At 35.2% G+C, this 20061-nt stretch overlaps 1 protein-coding gene across 1 annotated transcript in view; it reads left to right on the forward strand.

Moving 5' to 3' along the window:
- COL5A2 (collagen type V alpha 2 chain) overlaps positions 1 to 20061 on the forward strand; it is a 150247-nt gene that overhangs the window by 97391 nt on the left and 32795 nt on the right. Inside the window, exons 12-24 of the mRNA XM_032755185.2 lie at positions 764 to 817; positions 4044 to 4097; positions 5056 to 5109; positions 5978 to 6022; positions 6515 to 6568; positions 9625 to 9669; positions 12955 to 13008; positions 16138 to 16236; positions 16752 to 16796; positions 16909 to 17007; positions 18245 to 18298; positions 18530 to 18637; positions 19958 to 20011. Of these exons, the coding sequence (XP_032611076.1) occupies positions 764 to 817; positions 4044 to 4097; positions 5056 to 5109; positions 5978 to 6022; positions 6515 to 6568; positions 9625 to 9669; positions 12955 to 13008; positions 16138 to 16236; positions 16752 to 16796; positions 16909 to 17007; positions 18245 to 18298; positions 18530 to 18637; positions 19958 to 20011 (819 nt within the window). The remainder of the gene's footprint in view (positions 1 to 763; positions 818 to 4043; positions 4098 to 5055; positions 5110 to 5977; positions 6023 to 6514; positions 6569 to 9624; positions 9670 to 12954; positions 13009 to 16137; positions 16237 to 16751; positions 16797 to 16908; positions 17008 to 18244; positions 18299 to 18529; positions 18638 to 19957; positions 20012 to 20061) is intronic.

A 20061-nucleotide genomic window follows, 5' to 3' on the forward strand; every position in this document is an offset into this window, starting at 1 on the left:
CGAGGTCTTATTTAAAAGGAATTTTTAAAACGTGTTAGTAGTATAGTGCCAATATGGCTCCCTAATGATGAAAAAATGATTTCTTTGATTGGATTTTTAATTAAAGTTAAGACCCAACTCCAGATTTTAACATTAAGAACATGTAATCAGAGAACAGTGTGCAATAGCAGACTTACATTTCTAGATTCTTAGTTGTACCAAAGTTGAGGATCAAATTATAGGTAGGCCATTAATTTCTATATGATACTAAACCAAGTATTAATAAATATTTTCTCTTTGTGAGTCATAAGATTTATGTAAACAGGTTACACTGAATTTGGCCATAGAGCACATATTTCTGGTAGTCCTTTCTTTTTAACCACAGGAAAGAAATAGAAAGTAGTATTTTAAGAAGCAATAGTTTAATTCAGTGTCATCTGATCATATAGAATTCTATAGTATATATGCTATAGCATACGTGTATGTTTATGTGTATAAATTTTGATGTTCATAAAATAGTGAGCTAGATCAGACCAGGAAAATTTGCAACAATTTATTCTTCTGGGTAAATTAATGAAAGCCACAGACTAACTTGATAGAATGGAGTACTATCAGGAATATAAGGAATGGAGTCTATTTTTACTTTATTTTTTGCACCGTTTAGAGAACTGCACATTAGCTTTCTAAAGAATACTGTTTTATTAGTAATTTATTTATCATTTAGTTTCAGAGAACCTTTTAATCACTTTTGCCTCCCCAATCTCCTACATTTTTTTCCATAAAGGGTGAACCTGGCAGAAACGGAAATCCTGGTGAAGTGGGATTTGCAGGATCTCCAGTAAGTTTATACTCAACATAAAGGCAAACTTTGAAAAATAAAGAACATTGAATTAAATCACAATTCTCTGTATGCACATGTATCAGGCACTAAGTAAATGGAGACAAACAAGCATTGTTTGTTTCTGTAAAAATGTAAAATGTCACAGGACATTTTGCCAGAGTGATTGTTAACTCCAGTTGTCTGCTTTGCATTGGCACCATAAATAAGCCTTCTGGAGCTAGAGAAGTATATTGAACATAACATGAATGCTCTCCAAACTGAGTATCAAATATTCAGAAAATTCAGAAAAAAAGTTTGTTTTTTTTTTCCATAAAATGAGTTACCAGCTTGACCTATTTACAATTCACACTTCAATCCTATTTTAGGTTTCTAAAATCTTTTTAATATTTTTACTTTATATTGTCACATATGTCTAAATAATAGCTTGAAGAAAAGCTTGTTGCCTTGTTTTTTATCAACTAGAGACAATAAATTATGGACAGGATGCCTCTTTGGCTGCTCCCCAAACCCTACTTTTGGCTGAAATTCTTGATTAATGTTCTGGGTCCTAAAGTCATGACTATATACACTGATTTCCAGCCCTCCTAACATAGCTGTTTTCTTCCCCTTTAGCTCTCTAAAAGAATAGACGCCTGGCAACTACTCCACCAGAATCCAAGACCTGGCCCCTTGGCCATTCTCTGAACCCACCTGTCTCTTGTCACTCAAATTGCTTTGCTAGGCTCTCTTCTAGAATGTGTTACACTGGCCATGGGGAAAATTAGAGTATGATAAGCAAGCAAAAATGTTCCTCAAACATTCCTACTTCTTGGGTTTCTCCTGCTCAACAGCCCCTAAACATTCACTCTCCCATTTGTTATATATCCTATAATTTCCTTACATTTCTGCCACTCAGTACAATCAACAGTACCACATTACTTTCTGTTTACTTTCTGAAAATTGATGAGGTTCAATGCTAGGAAATGTTTTAAACAAATGAATGTCCCTTATCTTTTAAGGGAAATTTGTAAGGCTCAAAGGATTATTTGGTTGCAAATATAAACCAATTTCCCAATTCCCTGCTTTCTTTCCTCCTCCATCAGCCTGGGAAATAAATGCAGACAGAGACATGAGGTTTAGTCATTAGCACAGATGTCCTTTTCGACCCATCCAGGTTTGAACTTCCCATGTCCTGCTGCACTCTTGCTCATGCTCACAGTGTGGGCCCTCCATGGGGAGGAAGGGTGCCCTGCCAGCACACCACAGATGCACTGTGCAAGCTCAGTGCAATGTGTGATTGCGCTGTAATGACAGTCCTGGGTCAGCAGAATGAGAATTTTTATGAGCATTAGGACATCTGGTTCATTTTCTTGTTACATTAGGGATATGTAATCACTTGAGAATTTCCCTTGCAGACCATAAAAACTGAAGTTAACTAATTATTCAAAAGAACATAGCTCAGCAATTCCCCTATAGGCTTAGATGGGTCTGCACTAAGTTGCCTGCTAAGGATGGAGAGAAGACAAATCTCTGTAAAATGAGGCATTAAATTGAACACTTAAAGGGAGTTCTTGATGTGAAAGAATTCTTGAGCAGGGTTGTGTAAACAGAAGAATTAATGGGACTTCATTTGTTGAGAGAGCATGATTTGTTTTACCCCTACTGTGATAACCCTCTAAAACACTAAAGAAATAATTTTCTTTCAAGAGGTTACAGAGAAATTATTGCTTTGATTTTGTTATATGAATTTCATCCATTGAGTTACTTATTCAACCCTCTAGAAATAGTGAATGAAACCTATGATTTGCAGAGCAGAAGGATTTTTTATCTGTTTAAGATCGTGCTAGGCCAAGAGAAGTTCCTTAGGAAAGGTTGAAGTGCTATGAGAGTAAGAAATATTAAACAAGGACAAAAAACCAAACACCGCGTGTTCTCACTCATAGGTGGGAATTGAACAGTGAGAACTCATGGACACAGGAAGGGGAACATCACGTTCCGGGTACTGTTGTGGGGTGGGGGGTGGGGGGTGGCGGGGACAGCATTGGGAGATATACCTAATGCTAAATGACGAGCTAATGGGTGCAGGGAATCAACGTGGCACATGGATACATATGTAACAAACCTGCACATTGTGCACATGTACCCTAAAACCTAAAGTATAAAAAAAAAAAAAAAGAAATATTAAACCATTTCTTTATTTAGTTGTTTATCCAATGATTATTCATTGAATGTCCATTAACCAAACATAAGGCTAAGTGCCAGCTATACATAAATTAACAATAATAATCAATAAGTGATCACATCAATCAATGCTATCAAGGTGCTGAATATACTGGTGGCAGTGGTAATGGCAATTCAATGCAAAATCAATTTAATGTAGGCCATAATAATAAGTAAATAATTAAGTCATTAGCTTAGTATCTTTTAAGACAGTATAAGGAAAAAGTTTCAAGCATCATTTCAAAATAGTTGTACCACTGGATTTGATTTTCTTTGGTATTTCTATTGTTTTTTATTTAATGTGTTTAGGTGAAAGCTACATAGAATTTGCAGAAATTAAGTAATTATTTAGTCAAGAAACAAAGCATTCTCGTATTTCTTGACTTTCTTTTCTGTTGGATATTTTGTTTATTCATTTAGTTTTTTAAATAATCATAAATCCACAAAGTTTCTCCTAAACAATTTATTTTAAAAATTCCTGACCACATTATAATACTGTTCTTCCCATCATATTCTGCTGCCAATATTCAGAAATTCATAGAAAATAAAGACATTGGTTTGCTACAAAGGCATTTAATCTTGTACCATAAATAAAACACAATGAAGAAGGAAAAGGATATTTTATCTTGAATTTCTCTCCTGAATATTTTTTTTCTACCTTGGTATAGTCAATTCTCATGTTGGATATATTGATTCATGCTTATGTTCTTGTTTTGTTTTCACTACTAATTATAACACAGTGATACCATGTGAAAAATTCAAAATGTCATTAATTAACTCAATACCTGGCATTACTTTGTATCCTTGTATAAGTCATGTTTCCATTTCTAATAGCATATTTACTTTGCTAATTTTGATCACCCAGATATATTTTGACAGATAGAAGTATACTGCTTTTTTTGTTCTTCTTAATATGTTGCTGGAAAACTGTGTAGTAGCTATTTTTGGGGGAAAAATGATATATTAAGGAATTTTGCATCCTTATTAATGACTGTAAAATGCCCTATCTGTGTTTCCGTCTCAGGGAGCTCGTGGCTTTCCTGGGGCTCCTGGTCTTCCAGGTCTGAAGGGTCACCGAGTAAGTTCAATCTATTGTAATCCTCTCAGATACTGTGGCTTAGTGAATAGGCTCTGGGGAGCATTACCTTCAAAATCTTTACAAATCAATTTGTCAATTGTCCTTAACTGTCTATGGTTGCAGTATTCATCTGTGGTCACTGAAATCACAATTTTTTTATACATTTCCTTTGAGTTTAATTTGATTCAATAAAGAAATATATTTTGAATTCTTACTATGTACTGGACACTATGCTACAAAAGAGGATACAGTGATGAATGAGAAAAATCTCTAGCCTGAAGCTTCAGGCTAATGGGGGATACGGATGAAAAGGTAGGCAATTCCTAGATAGTGGAATAGGTGACATGGTAGAGATAGAGAGTACTAGGTCACAGATGGGGCCCAGTCTACCTAGACTTGGAAAGCAATAGAATGCCTTTCTTATTACTGAAGATAATTACGATGTAACTATTATATATTGTTTATGTATGTAGAATCTATCATCTATCTAATCTATCATAATATCAAATAGTGATATTGAATCAATATACACTGGCCTCTGTTTTGAGTAGTTGAGATTTTGATTAAGATGTCTGCTGCTATACTCGTTATTAAGTATTTTGAACATTCACCTTGAATACAAATGATATTTTATAATATGAACTCTGTAGTTATGTGTTTCCTCTAAAGCCACTGTAAGTTTTTTATTTGTAGCTACAGATTAAATTTCTATGAAGTCACAAGTGTTTGAAGGGTGAGAACATTGCAAGCTGAAAATGTTATTTAAAGGTGAAAACTCTAATTTTCCTTGAATAAGCTTTCAGAAAAGTTTGAGAATTTGAAAATATTTTGAGCAACAACTTTAAATTTGATATTCATTTTTATAAGGCAATTTCTGCAACCTTATTTTTGGTTCTTTTATGCCTTTGAGAACTGAAAAAAACAGGATACAAATACAAATTTACATTTTTATTCTCAGGGACACAAAGGTCTTGAAGGCCCTAAAGGTGAAGTTGGAGCACCTGGTTCCAAGGTAGTCTTATAATTATCTCACTGTAACCTCACTTTGGCATCTTAGTTTTTCTTCAGATGTTTACACATTTTTCAGAACCACCTTAATTCATCAGGAGAGAGCTATAAACAAATGGTTAGGTAAATAAACATAATTTTTCAAAGATGAATGTCAATGGCTTTACCATGACATGACTTGATATGCCTCCAAGAATAGCCTCCATGGCACTGGGTGTCTGCCAGTGTAGGATGGGTGTTGTCTTCATATGAAGATGGCACTATGAATCTATCTTTTAAAATACAATCATTCGTTTTTCTTCTTAAAAAATATCTAAAAGGTTTAGATAGTTCATTAGTCCCATTATTGAGTACTGCTTTAATACCAAGACCTTCTGCCCATTGTTTCTTCTCAAAATTTATTTGTATTTCTACAGCAAGAAAAAACATCAAGGAAGTATAAAGGAATTTTTAGTGGAAAGCATCAAGACCTAATGTGGAAAATCATTTGGCTTTAAAACTTTTTTATTTCTAAGTCTCCTAGAATAGATCTTAAGAGAATATTACAATCAATTTTAGCTTTGTAAAGTTTTACTTGAGACATATCAGACATAGCCAGATAAGTCCTTTCCTGAGACTAGTTACTATGGCTAGGTATGATAGTTTCCATCAATCTTAAGTCCCCATTGTTATTTTAGATGTATTTCTTTAAAACTACACTACTGTTGCATTTTGAGAAGAGGTAATAAAACAACATTCTGAGATCCTATATCAAAAGTACATCTTTCATATGTCCTCTTTGAAAATATGCTTTTAAAATTACACACACAGAACAAAGTGATGTATCAGTTGTTGGCTTCTCATACTGTAATGTATTCTCATTTTTTTTTTAGGGTGAAGCTGGCCCCACTGGTCCAATGGGTGCCATGGGTCCTCTGGTATGTGCTGGTTTTCTTGTTTCTTAAATTTCTAAGGTTATATTTCCTTGCCTTTTAGATTATAACAAAAGAATTTTTAAATGAAAAATAAAAATAAATGGACAACATATGTTGGCTGGTAAAATAATCTTGATTACCAGCTGATAGACAAGCACAAGAGAGTTGAGCCCTTCTAATAGAAAAGGTTTCCTACATTTCATTGTTTCTTTTAACAGTTGAATGCCCTTATTCTTTTTCTGTACTCAGTGATCAAATCAAGATTATCGTAGATTTAGCCCATTAAAGCCAGGTTAAGCGAAATCTATTTATGTAAGAGGTGATAGGTTATTATCTCCACATGGGGATAGTTTTTCAAACCCAACATTGCCCCTGGAAATACTACTGCTTGGTGGCCAATTATCTTGAATCTCAATTGGATTGAGTGGGGTAGTCAGACTACTCTACATTTCAAATTAGGTGCTTCAAGAGATATTTCTTCTTTATCGTCTATAGGGTCCGAGGGGAATGCCAGGAGAGAGAGGGAGAGTTGGGCCACAGGGTGCTCCTGTAAGTATATCTGCTTTTACTTATACTGCTGAGATGTGTATTTCAATTCATTTTCAGATTTGGTTTACTGAACTTGCCTTTTAAATGAAAGTAATAGTATTGGTCACCTTTATTTTCCTTTTTCTTTTGGAATAAAGTCAGGTTTACAGAAAAGTTGAAAAGAAGGTACAGAGAATTCTTGAACAACCTTCCCTTTGCTTTTAATGTTAACATATAGCCACAGTACATTTGTAGATTTAATACAAAAATTAAGAAAATAATGATTACATATAACAGCATGGAATATAGTCCATAGAAAAACACAAACTTGCATATGCTAATAAAATTACAATAATAGGAAACATTTATCAAGAGCTTATTATATGCCAAGAATTCTTCCAAGCATTTTATGTTCCTCATACTCCTAAAAGGAGGGTACTCTGAGTGCACTCTTTGAAAGATCTGAGCCTCCCGATCACCTGTCCTTGATTCATTTTAATTATACAGATTGAGAAATACTCTTGCAGACTATTTATGTAACTTGAACCTGTATAGGAGGCATATTCAAATTATTCTTTTCACAGTTCTCTGAAGATCAGGCTATGCTGACTAATATTTCAAACTTACAGTTTATTACTTTGCACCTACTTTGCTTTAGAGAGTTAAAGACTGCCACCTTTCCTCTGTTATTTCAAGATCCAATCATCCCCATTACTATTAGCAATCCCAAGTTTACACTGCCTCTGCTATTACCTCCAGCCCATAGAGGACAACCAACTCAGAGCTACTCAACAATACCAAATTCAGGGCCCTGATTTGGAAAGTGTAAGACCCTCTCACCAGGCCGTGCTTTATCACTTTAGTAAGCAGAGTGTCCTAAAGGGATATAGAGAATATTATAGAATATAGTCAGCTATTGGCTTATCTAGGCTAACATCGTCTATCAATATAGTATGCTTACTTCTCTGTGCCTTCTTCTACTGTCTGCCAAGGGAGGTCTGACATTTCTGCCCCAGCATGGGCTATTGCTCTTCCCACATTTCTAAGAACTGTATCCCATGTTAGCACTATTTCTCAGGGTTGGGTGTTAAATTGCAATATCACGAGACAGTGTATCCACATCATTAAAGTTTTCCAACTTTGTACTCTGTTTTTTTGATACAGTGTCTTCAGGACCAAGACTCATACATTCTTTCCCAGATCCCACCTCTACCTGATGTTTAGGTCTTATAGGTGCTTTGGTGTATGATATGTTTTTAAAAAATCAGGAGTAGTGTTAGTTATTGGTCTGGTGTCCAGAAGTGAGGCGTAAGTTGTCTTCCAAAGTAGAGGCTTAGGTATCATCTTCAACAAGCGAGAAGTACCAACTGTTAATGGGGGTAATGGGCCACTTCTCTAGGCCAAGTGACTTTAGATGGACCTGAGATTTTAAATTTCTTTTTTTTCCTTTAAATGTTGAGGACAGGGTCTTACTCTGTTGCCCAGGTTACAGGGCAGCGGCACAATCATAGTTCACTGTAGCCTTGAACTCCTGGGCTCAAGCGATACTCTCACCCAAATAGCTGGGACTACAGGTGCATGCCGCCATTCCTGGCTAATTTTTTTTGTAGAGACAGGGTCTCACATCGTTGGCCAAGCTTGTCTGAAACTCCTGGCTTCAAGCAATCCTCCTGTCCCAGCCTCCCAAAGTGCTGGAATTACAGGCATGAGTCACCGGGCCCAGCTGAAGTTCTTCAGTGTGTTGACCCACATATCCTATTGCCAAATCTCAGAGTCTGACTCCTCCCAATCCAGGATCCTGACCATGACATAACAGACTTTCTAGGTTTGAGAATTCAACCATCCCAAGAGCTCTCATAGTCTTTCATTAAGCCCTGTGCTTGGCCTGATATTCAGCTTTTTCTTCTCTCTGGTTGCAGATGAGAATTTTAAAAAATGCTGCCAAGGAGTCTTACATTGGTGATTAATCACCATCAGCCTTTTAGTGTCTTTCTACAATAGATGCACTATACAAGACCCATGCAATTCCATCAGCTTTATAATTGTTATTTTCTTAATTCTTCTCAAATGCCCGAGATATTGCATTACTAGCCCATTCCCTTAAAATATCTCTGTTCACCATTGGTGACAATATTTACCATTGTGCCATCACAGCATGCCAAGGGTGATTCATACTCCGACTGTCACCAGCCGACCAGTGGGAAATCCAGCTTACAAATCCCATTTTAGAGTTTGCTTTCTTGTAACCACTCTGGCATCAATGGTCTTAGGGTCTTAGGTCAGCTTTCCTAGGAAACGGCCTCAAAAAAGTGACTTGTATACAGTACAGGAAATTTATTGGTGAGTACTCTTAGAAACTGTATTTTTGAAAGAAGGAATGAATAAAAGCAGGGTTTGTCAGAGGGAGAAATTGAATTGTGTTGCAATTGCAACAGAGATCTCAGTCAATTTCAGGGCAACTATGGAGCTGAGATGGCTCTCGCAGACTTGTCTCAAATAAGGGCCGATGCTTTGTATTCCTGCATTGACCAAGGAAAGAGCACAATCTTGAGAGAGCTAATTCCCTTTAGCTGAGGGCAATTCCTAGGGAATGTATCAATAGTGAGCCATCAGCAGGTTATATTTCCAGATGACTTCAGTACTTAAGGGAGCTCTGGGTGAAACGTACAGAATTCACTATAACTTAATTTATCTCTCTGTGTGTTTTATTTTCTGGACATTGCTTCTCTGAGTTAATCTGGCTATTAAGAATATTGAGGTGTTCAAATTTTCATTGTCTCTGAGTTCATGTTAGAAAATGATACATTAAAGTAAAAAGAATCATTTTAACCAGTTTCATTTTCTCAGTCTTGATTTTATTTCTTACTGCTATAAGGATAGATGCATTTATGACTACCATATCAGCTTGTGTAAATGTATTTATATTGCTCTTAACTGAGTGAGGGCTATTGTCAGTTAACTTTAATATTTATTCTTCAATTTGCAACATGGAAATTTTTTATAAGGCAAATAAATTATGAGAAAATATAGTCTAAAATGTAATCTTATCCTGTCTTGTCTCTTTTTCTCTTAATTAGGGTCAACGAGGTGCACATGGTATGCCTGGAAAACCTGGACCAATGGTGAGTTATATTATTTTCATATTAATTCATTAATTTATTCATGCATTCTTCCATTTGTACATTCAAAAACATTTACAGAGCACTCACCACGTTCCAGACACTTGGAATAAAAAGCTGATGGACACATAGTACTTCTTCAAAACTGTTCTATTAAGGAAGAGAGAGATATTAATATTGTTGTATAACATAATTGTTAACTCCATAATACAGTATACAACTTCAGGTACGGGAACAACTTTCAAGCCAAGTCCTGAAAGATAAGTATTTAATATATAAAATGGGCAAGAATATAGCACTGTCCATAGGACAGATAGGTGAAAAAACACAGTGGGCTCAGAAAATTCTAGGAAGGTAAAATTGGATTGAGAGGCAGGAGCTGTATCATGAAGGGTTATACTTACCATGTTAAATGGTTTTTGAGCTCTTTTCTATAGTGGTTAATGTGAGATCATTCAGGGATTTTAAACATAGGAACATTATGACCAGAGGATAATCTGCTGATAATGTTGAAGATGAAATGAAGATGGCTAAGAATAAAGAATGAGTTTGAATACCACTGGCATAATTCCAGAAAGAAATTACAAAGATGTGAACTAAAGTTATTATGGTGGTAACAGAGGCCGACTGCATGTCAATGAGCTAAGAACTCTCATGGACATGGCCCAGTAGATTTCTGGTTTAAAGTGTTTGATGGATGATGTAATTTATCTGAAATTGGAAATAAAGAAAGAGGAACAGAATACCGTTTGTGGGTTTGAGTTTAGAATGGGAATAAATGAATTCAATTTTGTGATTAGATATGCAAGAGTGGAGCTCAGGATAGAAATTTGAATTTCAAATGTAGTTTTGGAAATTTTTAACATACAGGCAATAAATACAGCTGTGGGAGTAAAAATGTAACATGGAATGAGAAATGATGAGGTCTCAGTGTGTACCAATATTTTGTACATTGTGCTTTTTTGGGCTTGGTATGGACAAGGCTATTGTATTTTGCTTCGGACCATCTTGCACTATTTCATAGGTAATCCTCTGTAACTATGAACCTTTAATTCACACTTGAAGATGAAAATCTGAATACTTATAACTAGATCTAGATTGTAAAGAGCTATACTTACTTACCCACTTAAAGGGTTTTTGAGCTCTTTTCTATAGTAATTAATGTGAGATCATTCAGAGATTTTAAACATAGGAACTTTATGACCAGAAAGATCATCTCTGGTAATGTGGATGATGAAATGAAGATGGCTAAGACTAAAGAATCATCTGTAAATTATAAACAAATAATCAAATATAAATTATAAACAGAGGCAAATATTTTGAATTTGACACATCTCAAACATATTACCTTTTTAAAATTCTGTTACTTGCAATAGTTCTCCCATGTGAATAGCCTCAACTGCTGCTCATTAACTGCTGAGTTACCCAGAGGTACAAAGGATCCTAAGAGATACGTGGAGCTGAAGTAGATTTTAATTGTAACAGTGCTGTGGATCAAGGTCTCTACTATTATTTGGTCAAGGACACTTAAATTATATCTCTACAAGCAAAACAAAACTAATTTAATTTTTAAAAAGAGCTTCAAGACATAAAGTTATTTTCTGAACTTTAGAGCAACTTATTATACATGTGCTTTTCCCATCAAATTATGTGACTTCAGTAGTGGTGCCCTGACTTTTAAAAGGAAGATATAATGGTATCTAGAATAAATTATTTCATATATGATTAACACTGGTTGCTAGTAAACTGTACATACTCATATTGTAGGCATCATGTAGTAAACTTTATCTGTTCATCATGAAATTAGTGGTTCTCAACTTTGGCTGTACGTTAGAATTACCTGGAAACTTAAAAATATTAATGTCCAATCCAATTTAAACGTAATCTCTAGAGGTAGACTCAGAAATCAGTGTTTTTTAAAGCTCTACAGATGATTTCACAGGATCATCAATGTGGATAGCTGTTGCAGGAAACCGAAAAGTGGTGTTTTATAATAGCACAAATATATTTATAAAATGTTTTCTATGGCCATTTTTTAATGTAGTAATTGAGCACAAAGGTGTTACTGAAAATGCTCCTAAATAAATAGTCCATGGAACAATTTTATTTTGCTGCAACAGGAAAAATTGAGTCAAGCTCTACAAGGTAAATTATGCTAACAAAACACCAAGGAAAGAAAATATTATGAGGGAAAGAGAGAAAGTATTGTAGGAAATATTCATGATCAACATGGGCCAAGACTGAACGATCATAAAATAAAAAAAAAATTAAAGCTATTAGCCAAAAGTAAAGTATAATTATAGAAATTGAAATCATTTGCCCCAAGGATCTTTTCCTTGTTTCTCATAAGTTGGAAACAAAACATAGGATGAAAAAATAAGTACACTTTGAAAGGGCTTCTATTAATTCAAAACTGATGGGATTAAAGTACAATCCTTGAAGAGTCAGAGTAATCTGTACTAGAATTCCTCTTATACTCACTTCTTTTAAATTTAGTCTTTTAATCAATGGTTTAAATTCTATGCATGCCTTCCCAAATGTAGGGTAATATAAATATCTGCTTATTATTGCCTGAAAAACCTCTCTAAAATATCCAGATGGTTTTTTTTTTTTTTTTTGAGATGGAGTCTCACTCCAGGTTGGAGTACAATGGCCTGATCTCAGCTCACTGCAACCTCCACCTCCCAGGTTCCAGCAATTCTCCTGCCTTAGCCTCCCAAGTAGCTGGGATTATAGGCTCCAGCCACTACACCTAGCTAATTTTTGTATTTTTGTAGAGACTGGGTTTCACCATGTTGGCCAGGCTGGTCTCAAACTCCTGACCTCAGGTGATCTGCCTGCCTTGGCCTCCCAAAGTGCTGGGATTGCAGGCATGAGCCACCACGCCTGGCCTCCAGATGGTTCTGAAGCATCATTTTTATAGAATGAAGTACTAGATTTTGATATAAAATATAACTTTCTAAAAACTATATTATTTGATTAACACAAAGAAAGTACATCTCTCAAGAGGCAATTGTTTGAAACATTTTATGTTTGTGACTGACTTAATCTTATATGCTATTTGAGTAATCCAATTATATTTAATACCTTGGATATGTCTTTTAGTATTACTTTAGACTGATGTTGAAGGTACTTATAATGAAATTAGACTATTATCTTTGTAATTTTAAAGTGAAAGGCAGGTTATTCTTATGTGTCAAATACAAAATGACACGAAACTCTAAAAAATGACCTAATTAGATACTAACTGAATACATGTCTGATTACTTTTCTGGTTTCTTTTAATAGGGTCCTCTTGGGATACCAGGCTCTTCTGGTTTTCCAGGAAATCCTGGAATGAAGGTAAGATGTTAATGTTAATATACAGTATTTAACGCTACATGATTACATGAGTCCCAAAGTGAAGAATGACATTTAATTAATTGGAAAGTGTGGAAGTTACTTTTAACTAAGGAAAGAGCCTAGAGTATGCTCATTTTTCGTTATTACATGGAAAAAGATAAATGAAAAAACAAAATTAACTGTATAAATATAATTAAAGGAGAATTACTTATAATTGTACCCTTATAATATCAAAGAACCTGATATGTTAGGACTCTAATGCCAGCCAATCAAAACAACTATAAGAAATAGGAGCTTTAAACTGAATTGGAACTCTATTTTCTATTCTTGAATAGAGTACCTGGAAGTAATAAACAGCAGAATGTTCCAAACAATAGGAGGTTAAAATAAATTAGATGCTGTCAAAAGGCTGTTCTTTCACCCAACATTTGTTATCACTCTGCACTTTCTCAGCCTCCCAACCCAATTCTATGCAGCCATTAAAGGAGTGGGCATGGAGAATATTTGGCTCTTCATGTGGGATGGATTAAAGTATTCTGTGGGATGACTTAACATTTGTAGTAAGTCACAATTGGTTCTTCCTCTCTACTTTGGGATAAATTCAAGGATGACATTAGATGGACATTAGGATTACATTAGATAAACTGGTGAATTAATTCAGAACACCTCTTTCAAATTGTAAGCAATATAACACATCTGATTCCCCCTGAGGCCATGTTTCCCTTTGGCAAAGACTTTCTTAATCCTGAAGAGATTATGCACAAGATTATGCTGTACAAAAATGACTGCGGTCACGGACAGTCACCTGGCCCCTCCAAACCTTGTTTTCTCATGGGAGTTTGTTGAGGATTAAGTGACACCATCTACGTAAACCCGTCACATAGGGCCTGATGCAGAGGACATCCTCAATGTAGGTTCATGCTTCTTATTAGTTGTGCTACTCAAATTGGATTTAAACTTAGAAACAAACCAGAAGAAAAATGTCTGTAGCTAACATTTCAGATACTCCTTGAAAATGTGAGAATCAACAAGTCAAATTATTCTGTAGGCTCTCTCTAATGACATATTCAAACACTGTGCTATGGGGATGCTGCTGCTTTAAAATGGTGCCTTAATTCCTTTCCCTGCATTCACTGAGAACTCACTGTGAACTCAAGTGGGTGGGATCTTCTTGGGTTCTCCTCTGAATCTGATCTGCTCCCTGAAGTCGTAATAATGTCGCTATCACAGACTCTGGCCCAGACTCTCTATATACCCCTATCGAAACATGCAAAATCCCTTCCCTCTTTTTGTGAGACCCTCCGTCCCCAAATTGAGTTCTAGTTAAGGAAATACTCACAAATCTATGAATTAGCAGAAAGAGGTTTATACTGCAACTTTCATGGGATTTACTTTAACTTCACTAGCAATCATAGTTTACACAACCGTTCACTCTGGTTACTTCTCTCTCCTCCTGGGTGTTTGTGGTACTAGTTGTTGGCTACTGAAAACTGCTTAATAAAACTCAAACATCTAGCAAAACTGTTTCTGTTAGAAATTTTCTGTGTTTTCCTTCCTGCTTCTCTCCACCATAAAATTCCTGGATCTTTGTTTTTGGACAGGATCCTGCTTTTCCTACAAAGTTCTGCCATGGTCTCTGCTCTCTGACTAAAGAATAAACTTCCAAATCCAGTTCTTTGTATTTCAGTGAAGTGAAACAGAGATTTAATATGCTTTACTGATACTGATGAGATTCCTAAGGCTTAGAATTTTAGTTTTCCAGGCCCCTTTAGGATTAGATCCACATAGGTACATAATAAGCCAGATAAAATACAGAAACCAAGCTAAGTTTGAATTTCAGATGAGCAAAGAATACATGTTTAGTGTAAGTATGTCCCAAACATTGTATGGGAAAAACTTGTGCTAAAAGTTATTGTTTATATGAATTAAAACTCAACTAGGCATTTTTGTTTGCCAGCTGGACTCACTATCTTGGCTTGAAATAAAGGGAGCTATTAAGTTACCTTAACCACTTCACTCTGCTCTTAATGTTGCATTTTAAAAAGTGTCTTTTAATTCTTATCAAAGAAGTGTTGTTTCTTTGGTTTAAAAATAGATGGCATTTTGCTTATAAGGCTGCCAAAAATGAAGTTGATTAGACTTAAATAAAGTTGTAGCCCAGATGTTTTTCACTTTACTGATAAATGCTTTCTTGAAGGTCAGTGGAATTGAATTTTTACAACTCAAATCTTATACTCTGAAATATGATTTGTTATATTGCTTATATAGCAAGGAAACAATTTCTTCTTCTGTAATGATGGTATGAAATTTTATATAGACTTTTTACGGTGAGTCTCACAGATTTGGAAAACTATTGTCTGAATCTTGCAGCACATTTTAGCTGGTATTAGGTTGTTTTATAAATATTGGAAAATAATATGATTTATCCTCTAATGATTGCGTGAAGCTTTAATTTTGTAGTAAATTGCTAGACTAATACATTGAACAGAAACAACCTCTTTAAGAACAGTGGGTCGGTCAATTTTTCTCCTTCATTTGATTTGTGTTAAAGAGTCTGAATATATACACTGTTTATACGGAAATGGGTTTGAATAACCTGAGTATTTATGTAAGAACATATTAAAAGTAAACCATGCAGATTTAAGAATATCTATTCTTTGATAAATATCTTAAATAAAAGATATTTAAGCCTATCTTATTCTTTGAGTAGACTCAGTGTGCCTGCTGAGGTGTAGGGCTGTTTCTAGTTTTTCTTCATGAACTTAGATTATCTTAACTGTTTGATAAGTAATAAGTGTAAATTCTGATAGATGTGGTAAGAAAAATTTCAGATTTTGTGGAGGTTCAGAGGAGAGGGAACTTAAGCTAACCCTGGTGTAGGGCTTCTTTAACTGGAGATTGGATATGGAGAATATTCCTAGTGAAGAGGCCACCAGCGTCATCCCTTAAGAAGGAAGTGGGAAAGTGAGTGAACTCCTTAAGCTTGGTTGGGCACACATCTCTTGTAATCCTCTATAGCCTCTTTAAATATTTGGGTTTCAAATGTAAAATTCCAAATAAGCGGTCAACTTTGTACAATGCCACTCTTGTATTTTCCTTAAATTAACATTTCCCTTTGTACCCTTTTAGGGAGAAGCAGGTCCTACAGGGGCGCGAGGACCTGAAGGTCCTCAGGGGCAGAGAGGTGAAACTGGGCCCCCAGGTCCAGTTGGCTCTCCAGGTCTTCCTGTAAGTTTCTAGCATATTTAAGAACCAGCCCAGAAAGCTGGACATTTCTTGTAGCATCAGAACAAATTCAACCTATTTTTTTTATTGATACATAATATTTGTACAGATTTAGGGGGTACCTGTAATGTTTTGTTATATGCCTAAGATGTGTAATAATCAAGTCAGGATATTTAAGATATCCATCCCATTGAGCATATATCACTTCTATGTGTTGGGAACATTTTAAGTCCTCTTTTTCTAGCTATTTTGAAATATAAAATTTAATATAGTCTCTGAATTCTAAATGAGTGCTTACAACTGTGAAAAAATATATTTCCCTTGTCAACTCTGTAAGTTTTACCTATTTTATGTAAAAGAGAATTAGTCAATAAAGTAATTTTTATGATATAATGGTGGTTGATTTTTAAAAAACGCTTCTACTTCCTTTTTAAAGATGGCCCGACATCTGTATACTACCACATCTGTGTCTAGATATTGCTTAATATTTCATTACATACTTTTAATGTACCTTTTAGGGTGCAATAGGAACTGATGGTACTCCTGGTGCCAAAGGCCCAACGGTGAGTACTGCATTTATGCCATGTGAAGCTCAAATGGGCATGATTCTTTAGACATTGGCCCCAGACTGCTACCTGTGTCTCTACTTATCACATCACTCTTGCTGTTTAATAGGGCTCTCCGGGTACCTCTGGTCCTCCTGGCTCGGCAGGGCCTCCTGGATCTCCAGGACCTCAGGGTAGCACTGGTCCTCAGGGAATTCGAGGCCAACCGGTAATGACCTTTGAAAGAACTATCATCCTTTAGTGTAATCTAACTAAGAGCACCAAGAGTAATAACATGTAATGTGATGCAATGAAACATAGATAACGTGACTTATCCAAATGTGGGAAGATGGGAGTCTTTATGAAGTGAAAGCTAAATGTTGAGGTACAACTTAGATGTTTAAATTCTAAGTGGAACATTACTGCAGTATGTTAAATTTTAGTGTTCTTTTATTTAAAATAAGGTTATAACTTTATGGTTCATCTCATAGAATTTTATGAATAATTGAATAATAAATATTATGAAAATATTATGCAAGCCATGTGAGGAATATGGAGCTTCAATAGGAATTTATAATGACAATTAGGCTAAAAATGGGTTCAACAACTATTTCTTGGGAGTTATTCTTAAAGAGTGATTCAAATATATTAATCAGGTTGAATGTCAGATTGAATGTTTTCATATTTTACAGAAATTATTTATTAGAAAAAATATTTTGATCAACCCATAAGAAGCAAACACATTGAGAAGTTGTGCTTAATAGCTTTTAGCTTGATGTATAAAAATAAATATTTAAACAAATATTTACAATTCTGTTCCAAGTAATGTGGTCATGCTGATAAATTCTCTTAAAGTGCTGGTGACAGATTTATTAAATCATTAGTGTTGCTAGTGTCACATTTGATTTTACCAAGTTCTGAATTTTGCAATCCAGTTCTTACAACCTAAATTACAGTTGGTATTTAAAGACACACCTACAGAAAACCCTTGAACATTCCAAGAGTGAAATGCCCTATTTGAAGTTGCTAAATTCTCAATAAATATAGCATAAATATAAAATTATTTTGATTCTGGGAAAACAAGTTCACATCCTAAAATACAGCCTAAATATATTTATCTATAGAAATTGTCATTGATAGTTCCAATTTTAATTTTCAAATTTGAATAATAACTCAATAATTCTATTTATTCTACTACACATGATAAAAAACATGATTTTAAAAATAAATCTCTTAAAGACCACTATAAATTAAATAAATGGCTTCCAAATTATACTGAATTTTATAAAAATTTACACATATTAACATATTCACATGCACTCATTTAAAAATGATTATATTATACTACTGATGCAAAACAGACTCAACTGGAGAGAATTTTTAAAGCCTATTTATTGTAACTAATTTGAGCAGATTGGACTAGCTAAATGTCCTGGTTCTTACAAATATCAATATTTTTTTTTCAGGGTGATCCAGGAGTTCCAGGTTTCAAAGGAGAAGCTGGCCCAAAAGGGGAACCAGTAAGGTTTCATTGTTTTAATGATAGGAAGAACATAGTATTGTCTGGAAGTGTACAGCTCAAAATGCTAAAGGGTTTAAAATAATAATGAGAATTATAATAGCTTGAGAAGAAAATATCTCATTATTCCATATACTTTAAAATTTGTGACTGACTTCGTTAAATTAGGCTTCCAACTATAATTCACTGGTTGAATGGGTCTTTCTGGTAACTGTCCTTCTGTTTTTAACAGGGGCCACATGGTATTCAGGGTCCGATAGGCCCACCTGGTGAAGAAGGCAAAAGAGGTCCCAGAGGTGACCCAGGAACAGTTGGTCCTCCAGGGCCAGTGGGAGAAAGGGTAAATTTAAATAATACAACACATTCTTATAGTTGTGAGGGAATTATGTGTGTAAGTCTAAGAATAGTAAGGAAAACTAGAACAGTTAAGAGAAATGCTTGCAGGTTCCTTGCATAGTTCAGTACAGTTATATGCAAATAGAAAGAGCCAACTGACTAATCATTATTCATACATTCAACTAATGTTGGTTAAATCACTAGTCTATGCAAACTTGAGCCATCTGTGCTTGGAATTAGATCAGTGAACAAGAAGGCTATGGTCCTAGTCCTCATGTGGAGACTAGTAAATAGTTGTTTATTTTAGTGGAGAGGTAAACAATAAGTCAACAGGTAAATAAAAATACATGTACACACTTTAAAAAGTGCCATACACACACTAAATAAAGGCATGACACGTTGGAGAGTAACTACACATATATGTCAGTGTTGTAATGTTAGATTAGGTGGTTAGGAAAGAGGATCCTCTGAGAAGATAGCATTTTAGCTGAGACCTGAAGATGATGATAAACCAGTAGAAAACTTGGAAGGAAGAACATTCTTAGCAGAGGAAAAAGCAAATGCAAAGCTAGGAGGGCAGAAAGGACCTGGTGATTTTAAAGACCAGAAGAGGTAGCTGTGACTGGAGTACATTGAGACAGGTCTGAAAAGAAGAACAATAATCTCACATTTATCTAGCACTTTGGAGAATGCAAAACGTTTCACAAAAATGTCATTAATACATGTCATTGTTGACATTTCAATTGCTATAGATAGTACCTATGCCTCTCATCTCTAGATATCAGTTTTCTCTATTTAATTTTACTATGAATCGTTAGAATATTTCCTTCCTTCCTTCGTTTTTTTTTTTTTCCTGACAGAGTCTTGCTCTGTTGTCCAGGCTGGAGTGCAGTGGCACCATCTTGGCTCACTGCAACCTCTGCCTCCCAGGATCAAGAAATTCTTGTGCCTCAGCCTCTTGAGTAGCTGGGATACAGGCACCTGCCACTATACCCAGCTAATTTTTGTATTTTTAGTAGGGACAGGTTTTCACCATGTTGGCCAGGCTGGTCTTGAACTCCTGACCTCAGGTGATCTGCCTGCCTTGGCCTCCCAAAGTACAGAATATTTCTTGATTTGAGGAATTATTTGGCTCAGTACTTACATATTCTTCAAAATTTTAAATTTTTTCCATCGAGTCAGATTTTTCTTTTGCATATCTATAGCCATGTTGGCTTGATGACGGCTGCTAAAACTTTATAGTACTAAAAATAAAAATCACCTATTCATTACATATTGCAAAAATATCAACAACAATTAAAAATCACATTTTGGTCATTTGTAGGGTGCTCCTGGCAATCGTGGTTTTCCAGGCTCTGATGGTTTACCTGGGCCAAAGGTGAGGTTGCCCTGTCAATGTTGATACTTACGTGGGGGGTGCTCCAGAAG

The sequence above is a fragment of the Hylobates moloch genome, unplaced genomic scaffold (assembly GCF_009828535.3).
Source record: "Hylobates moloch isolate HMO894 unplaced genomic scaffold, HMol_V3 SCAFFOLD_1, whole genome shotgun sequence".
NCBI classification, from domain to species: domain Eukaryota; kingdom Metazoa; phylum Chordata; class Mammalia; order Primates; family Hylobatidae; genus Hylobates; species Hylobates moloch.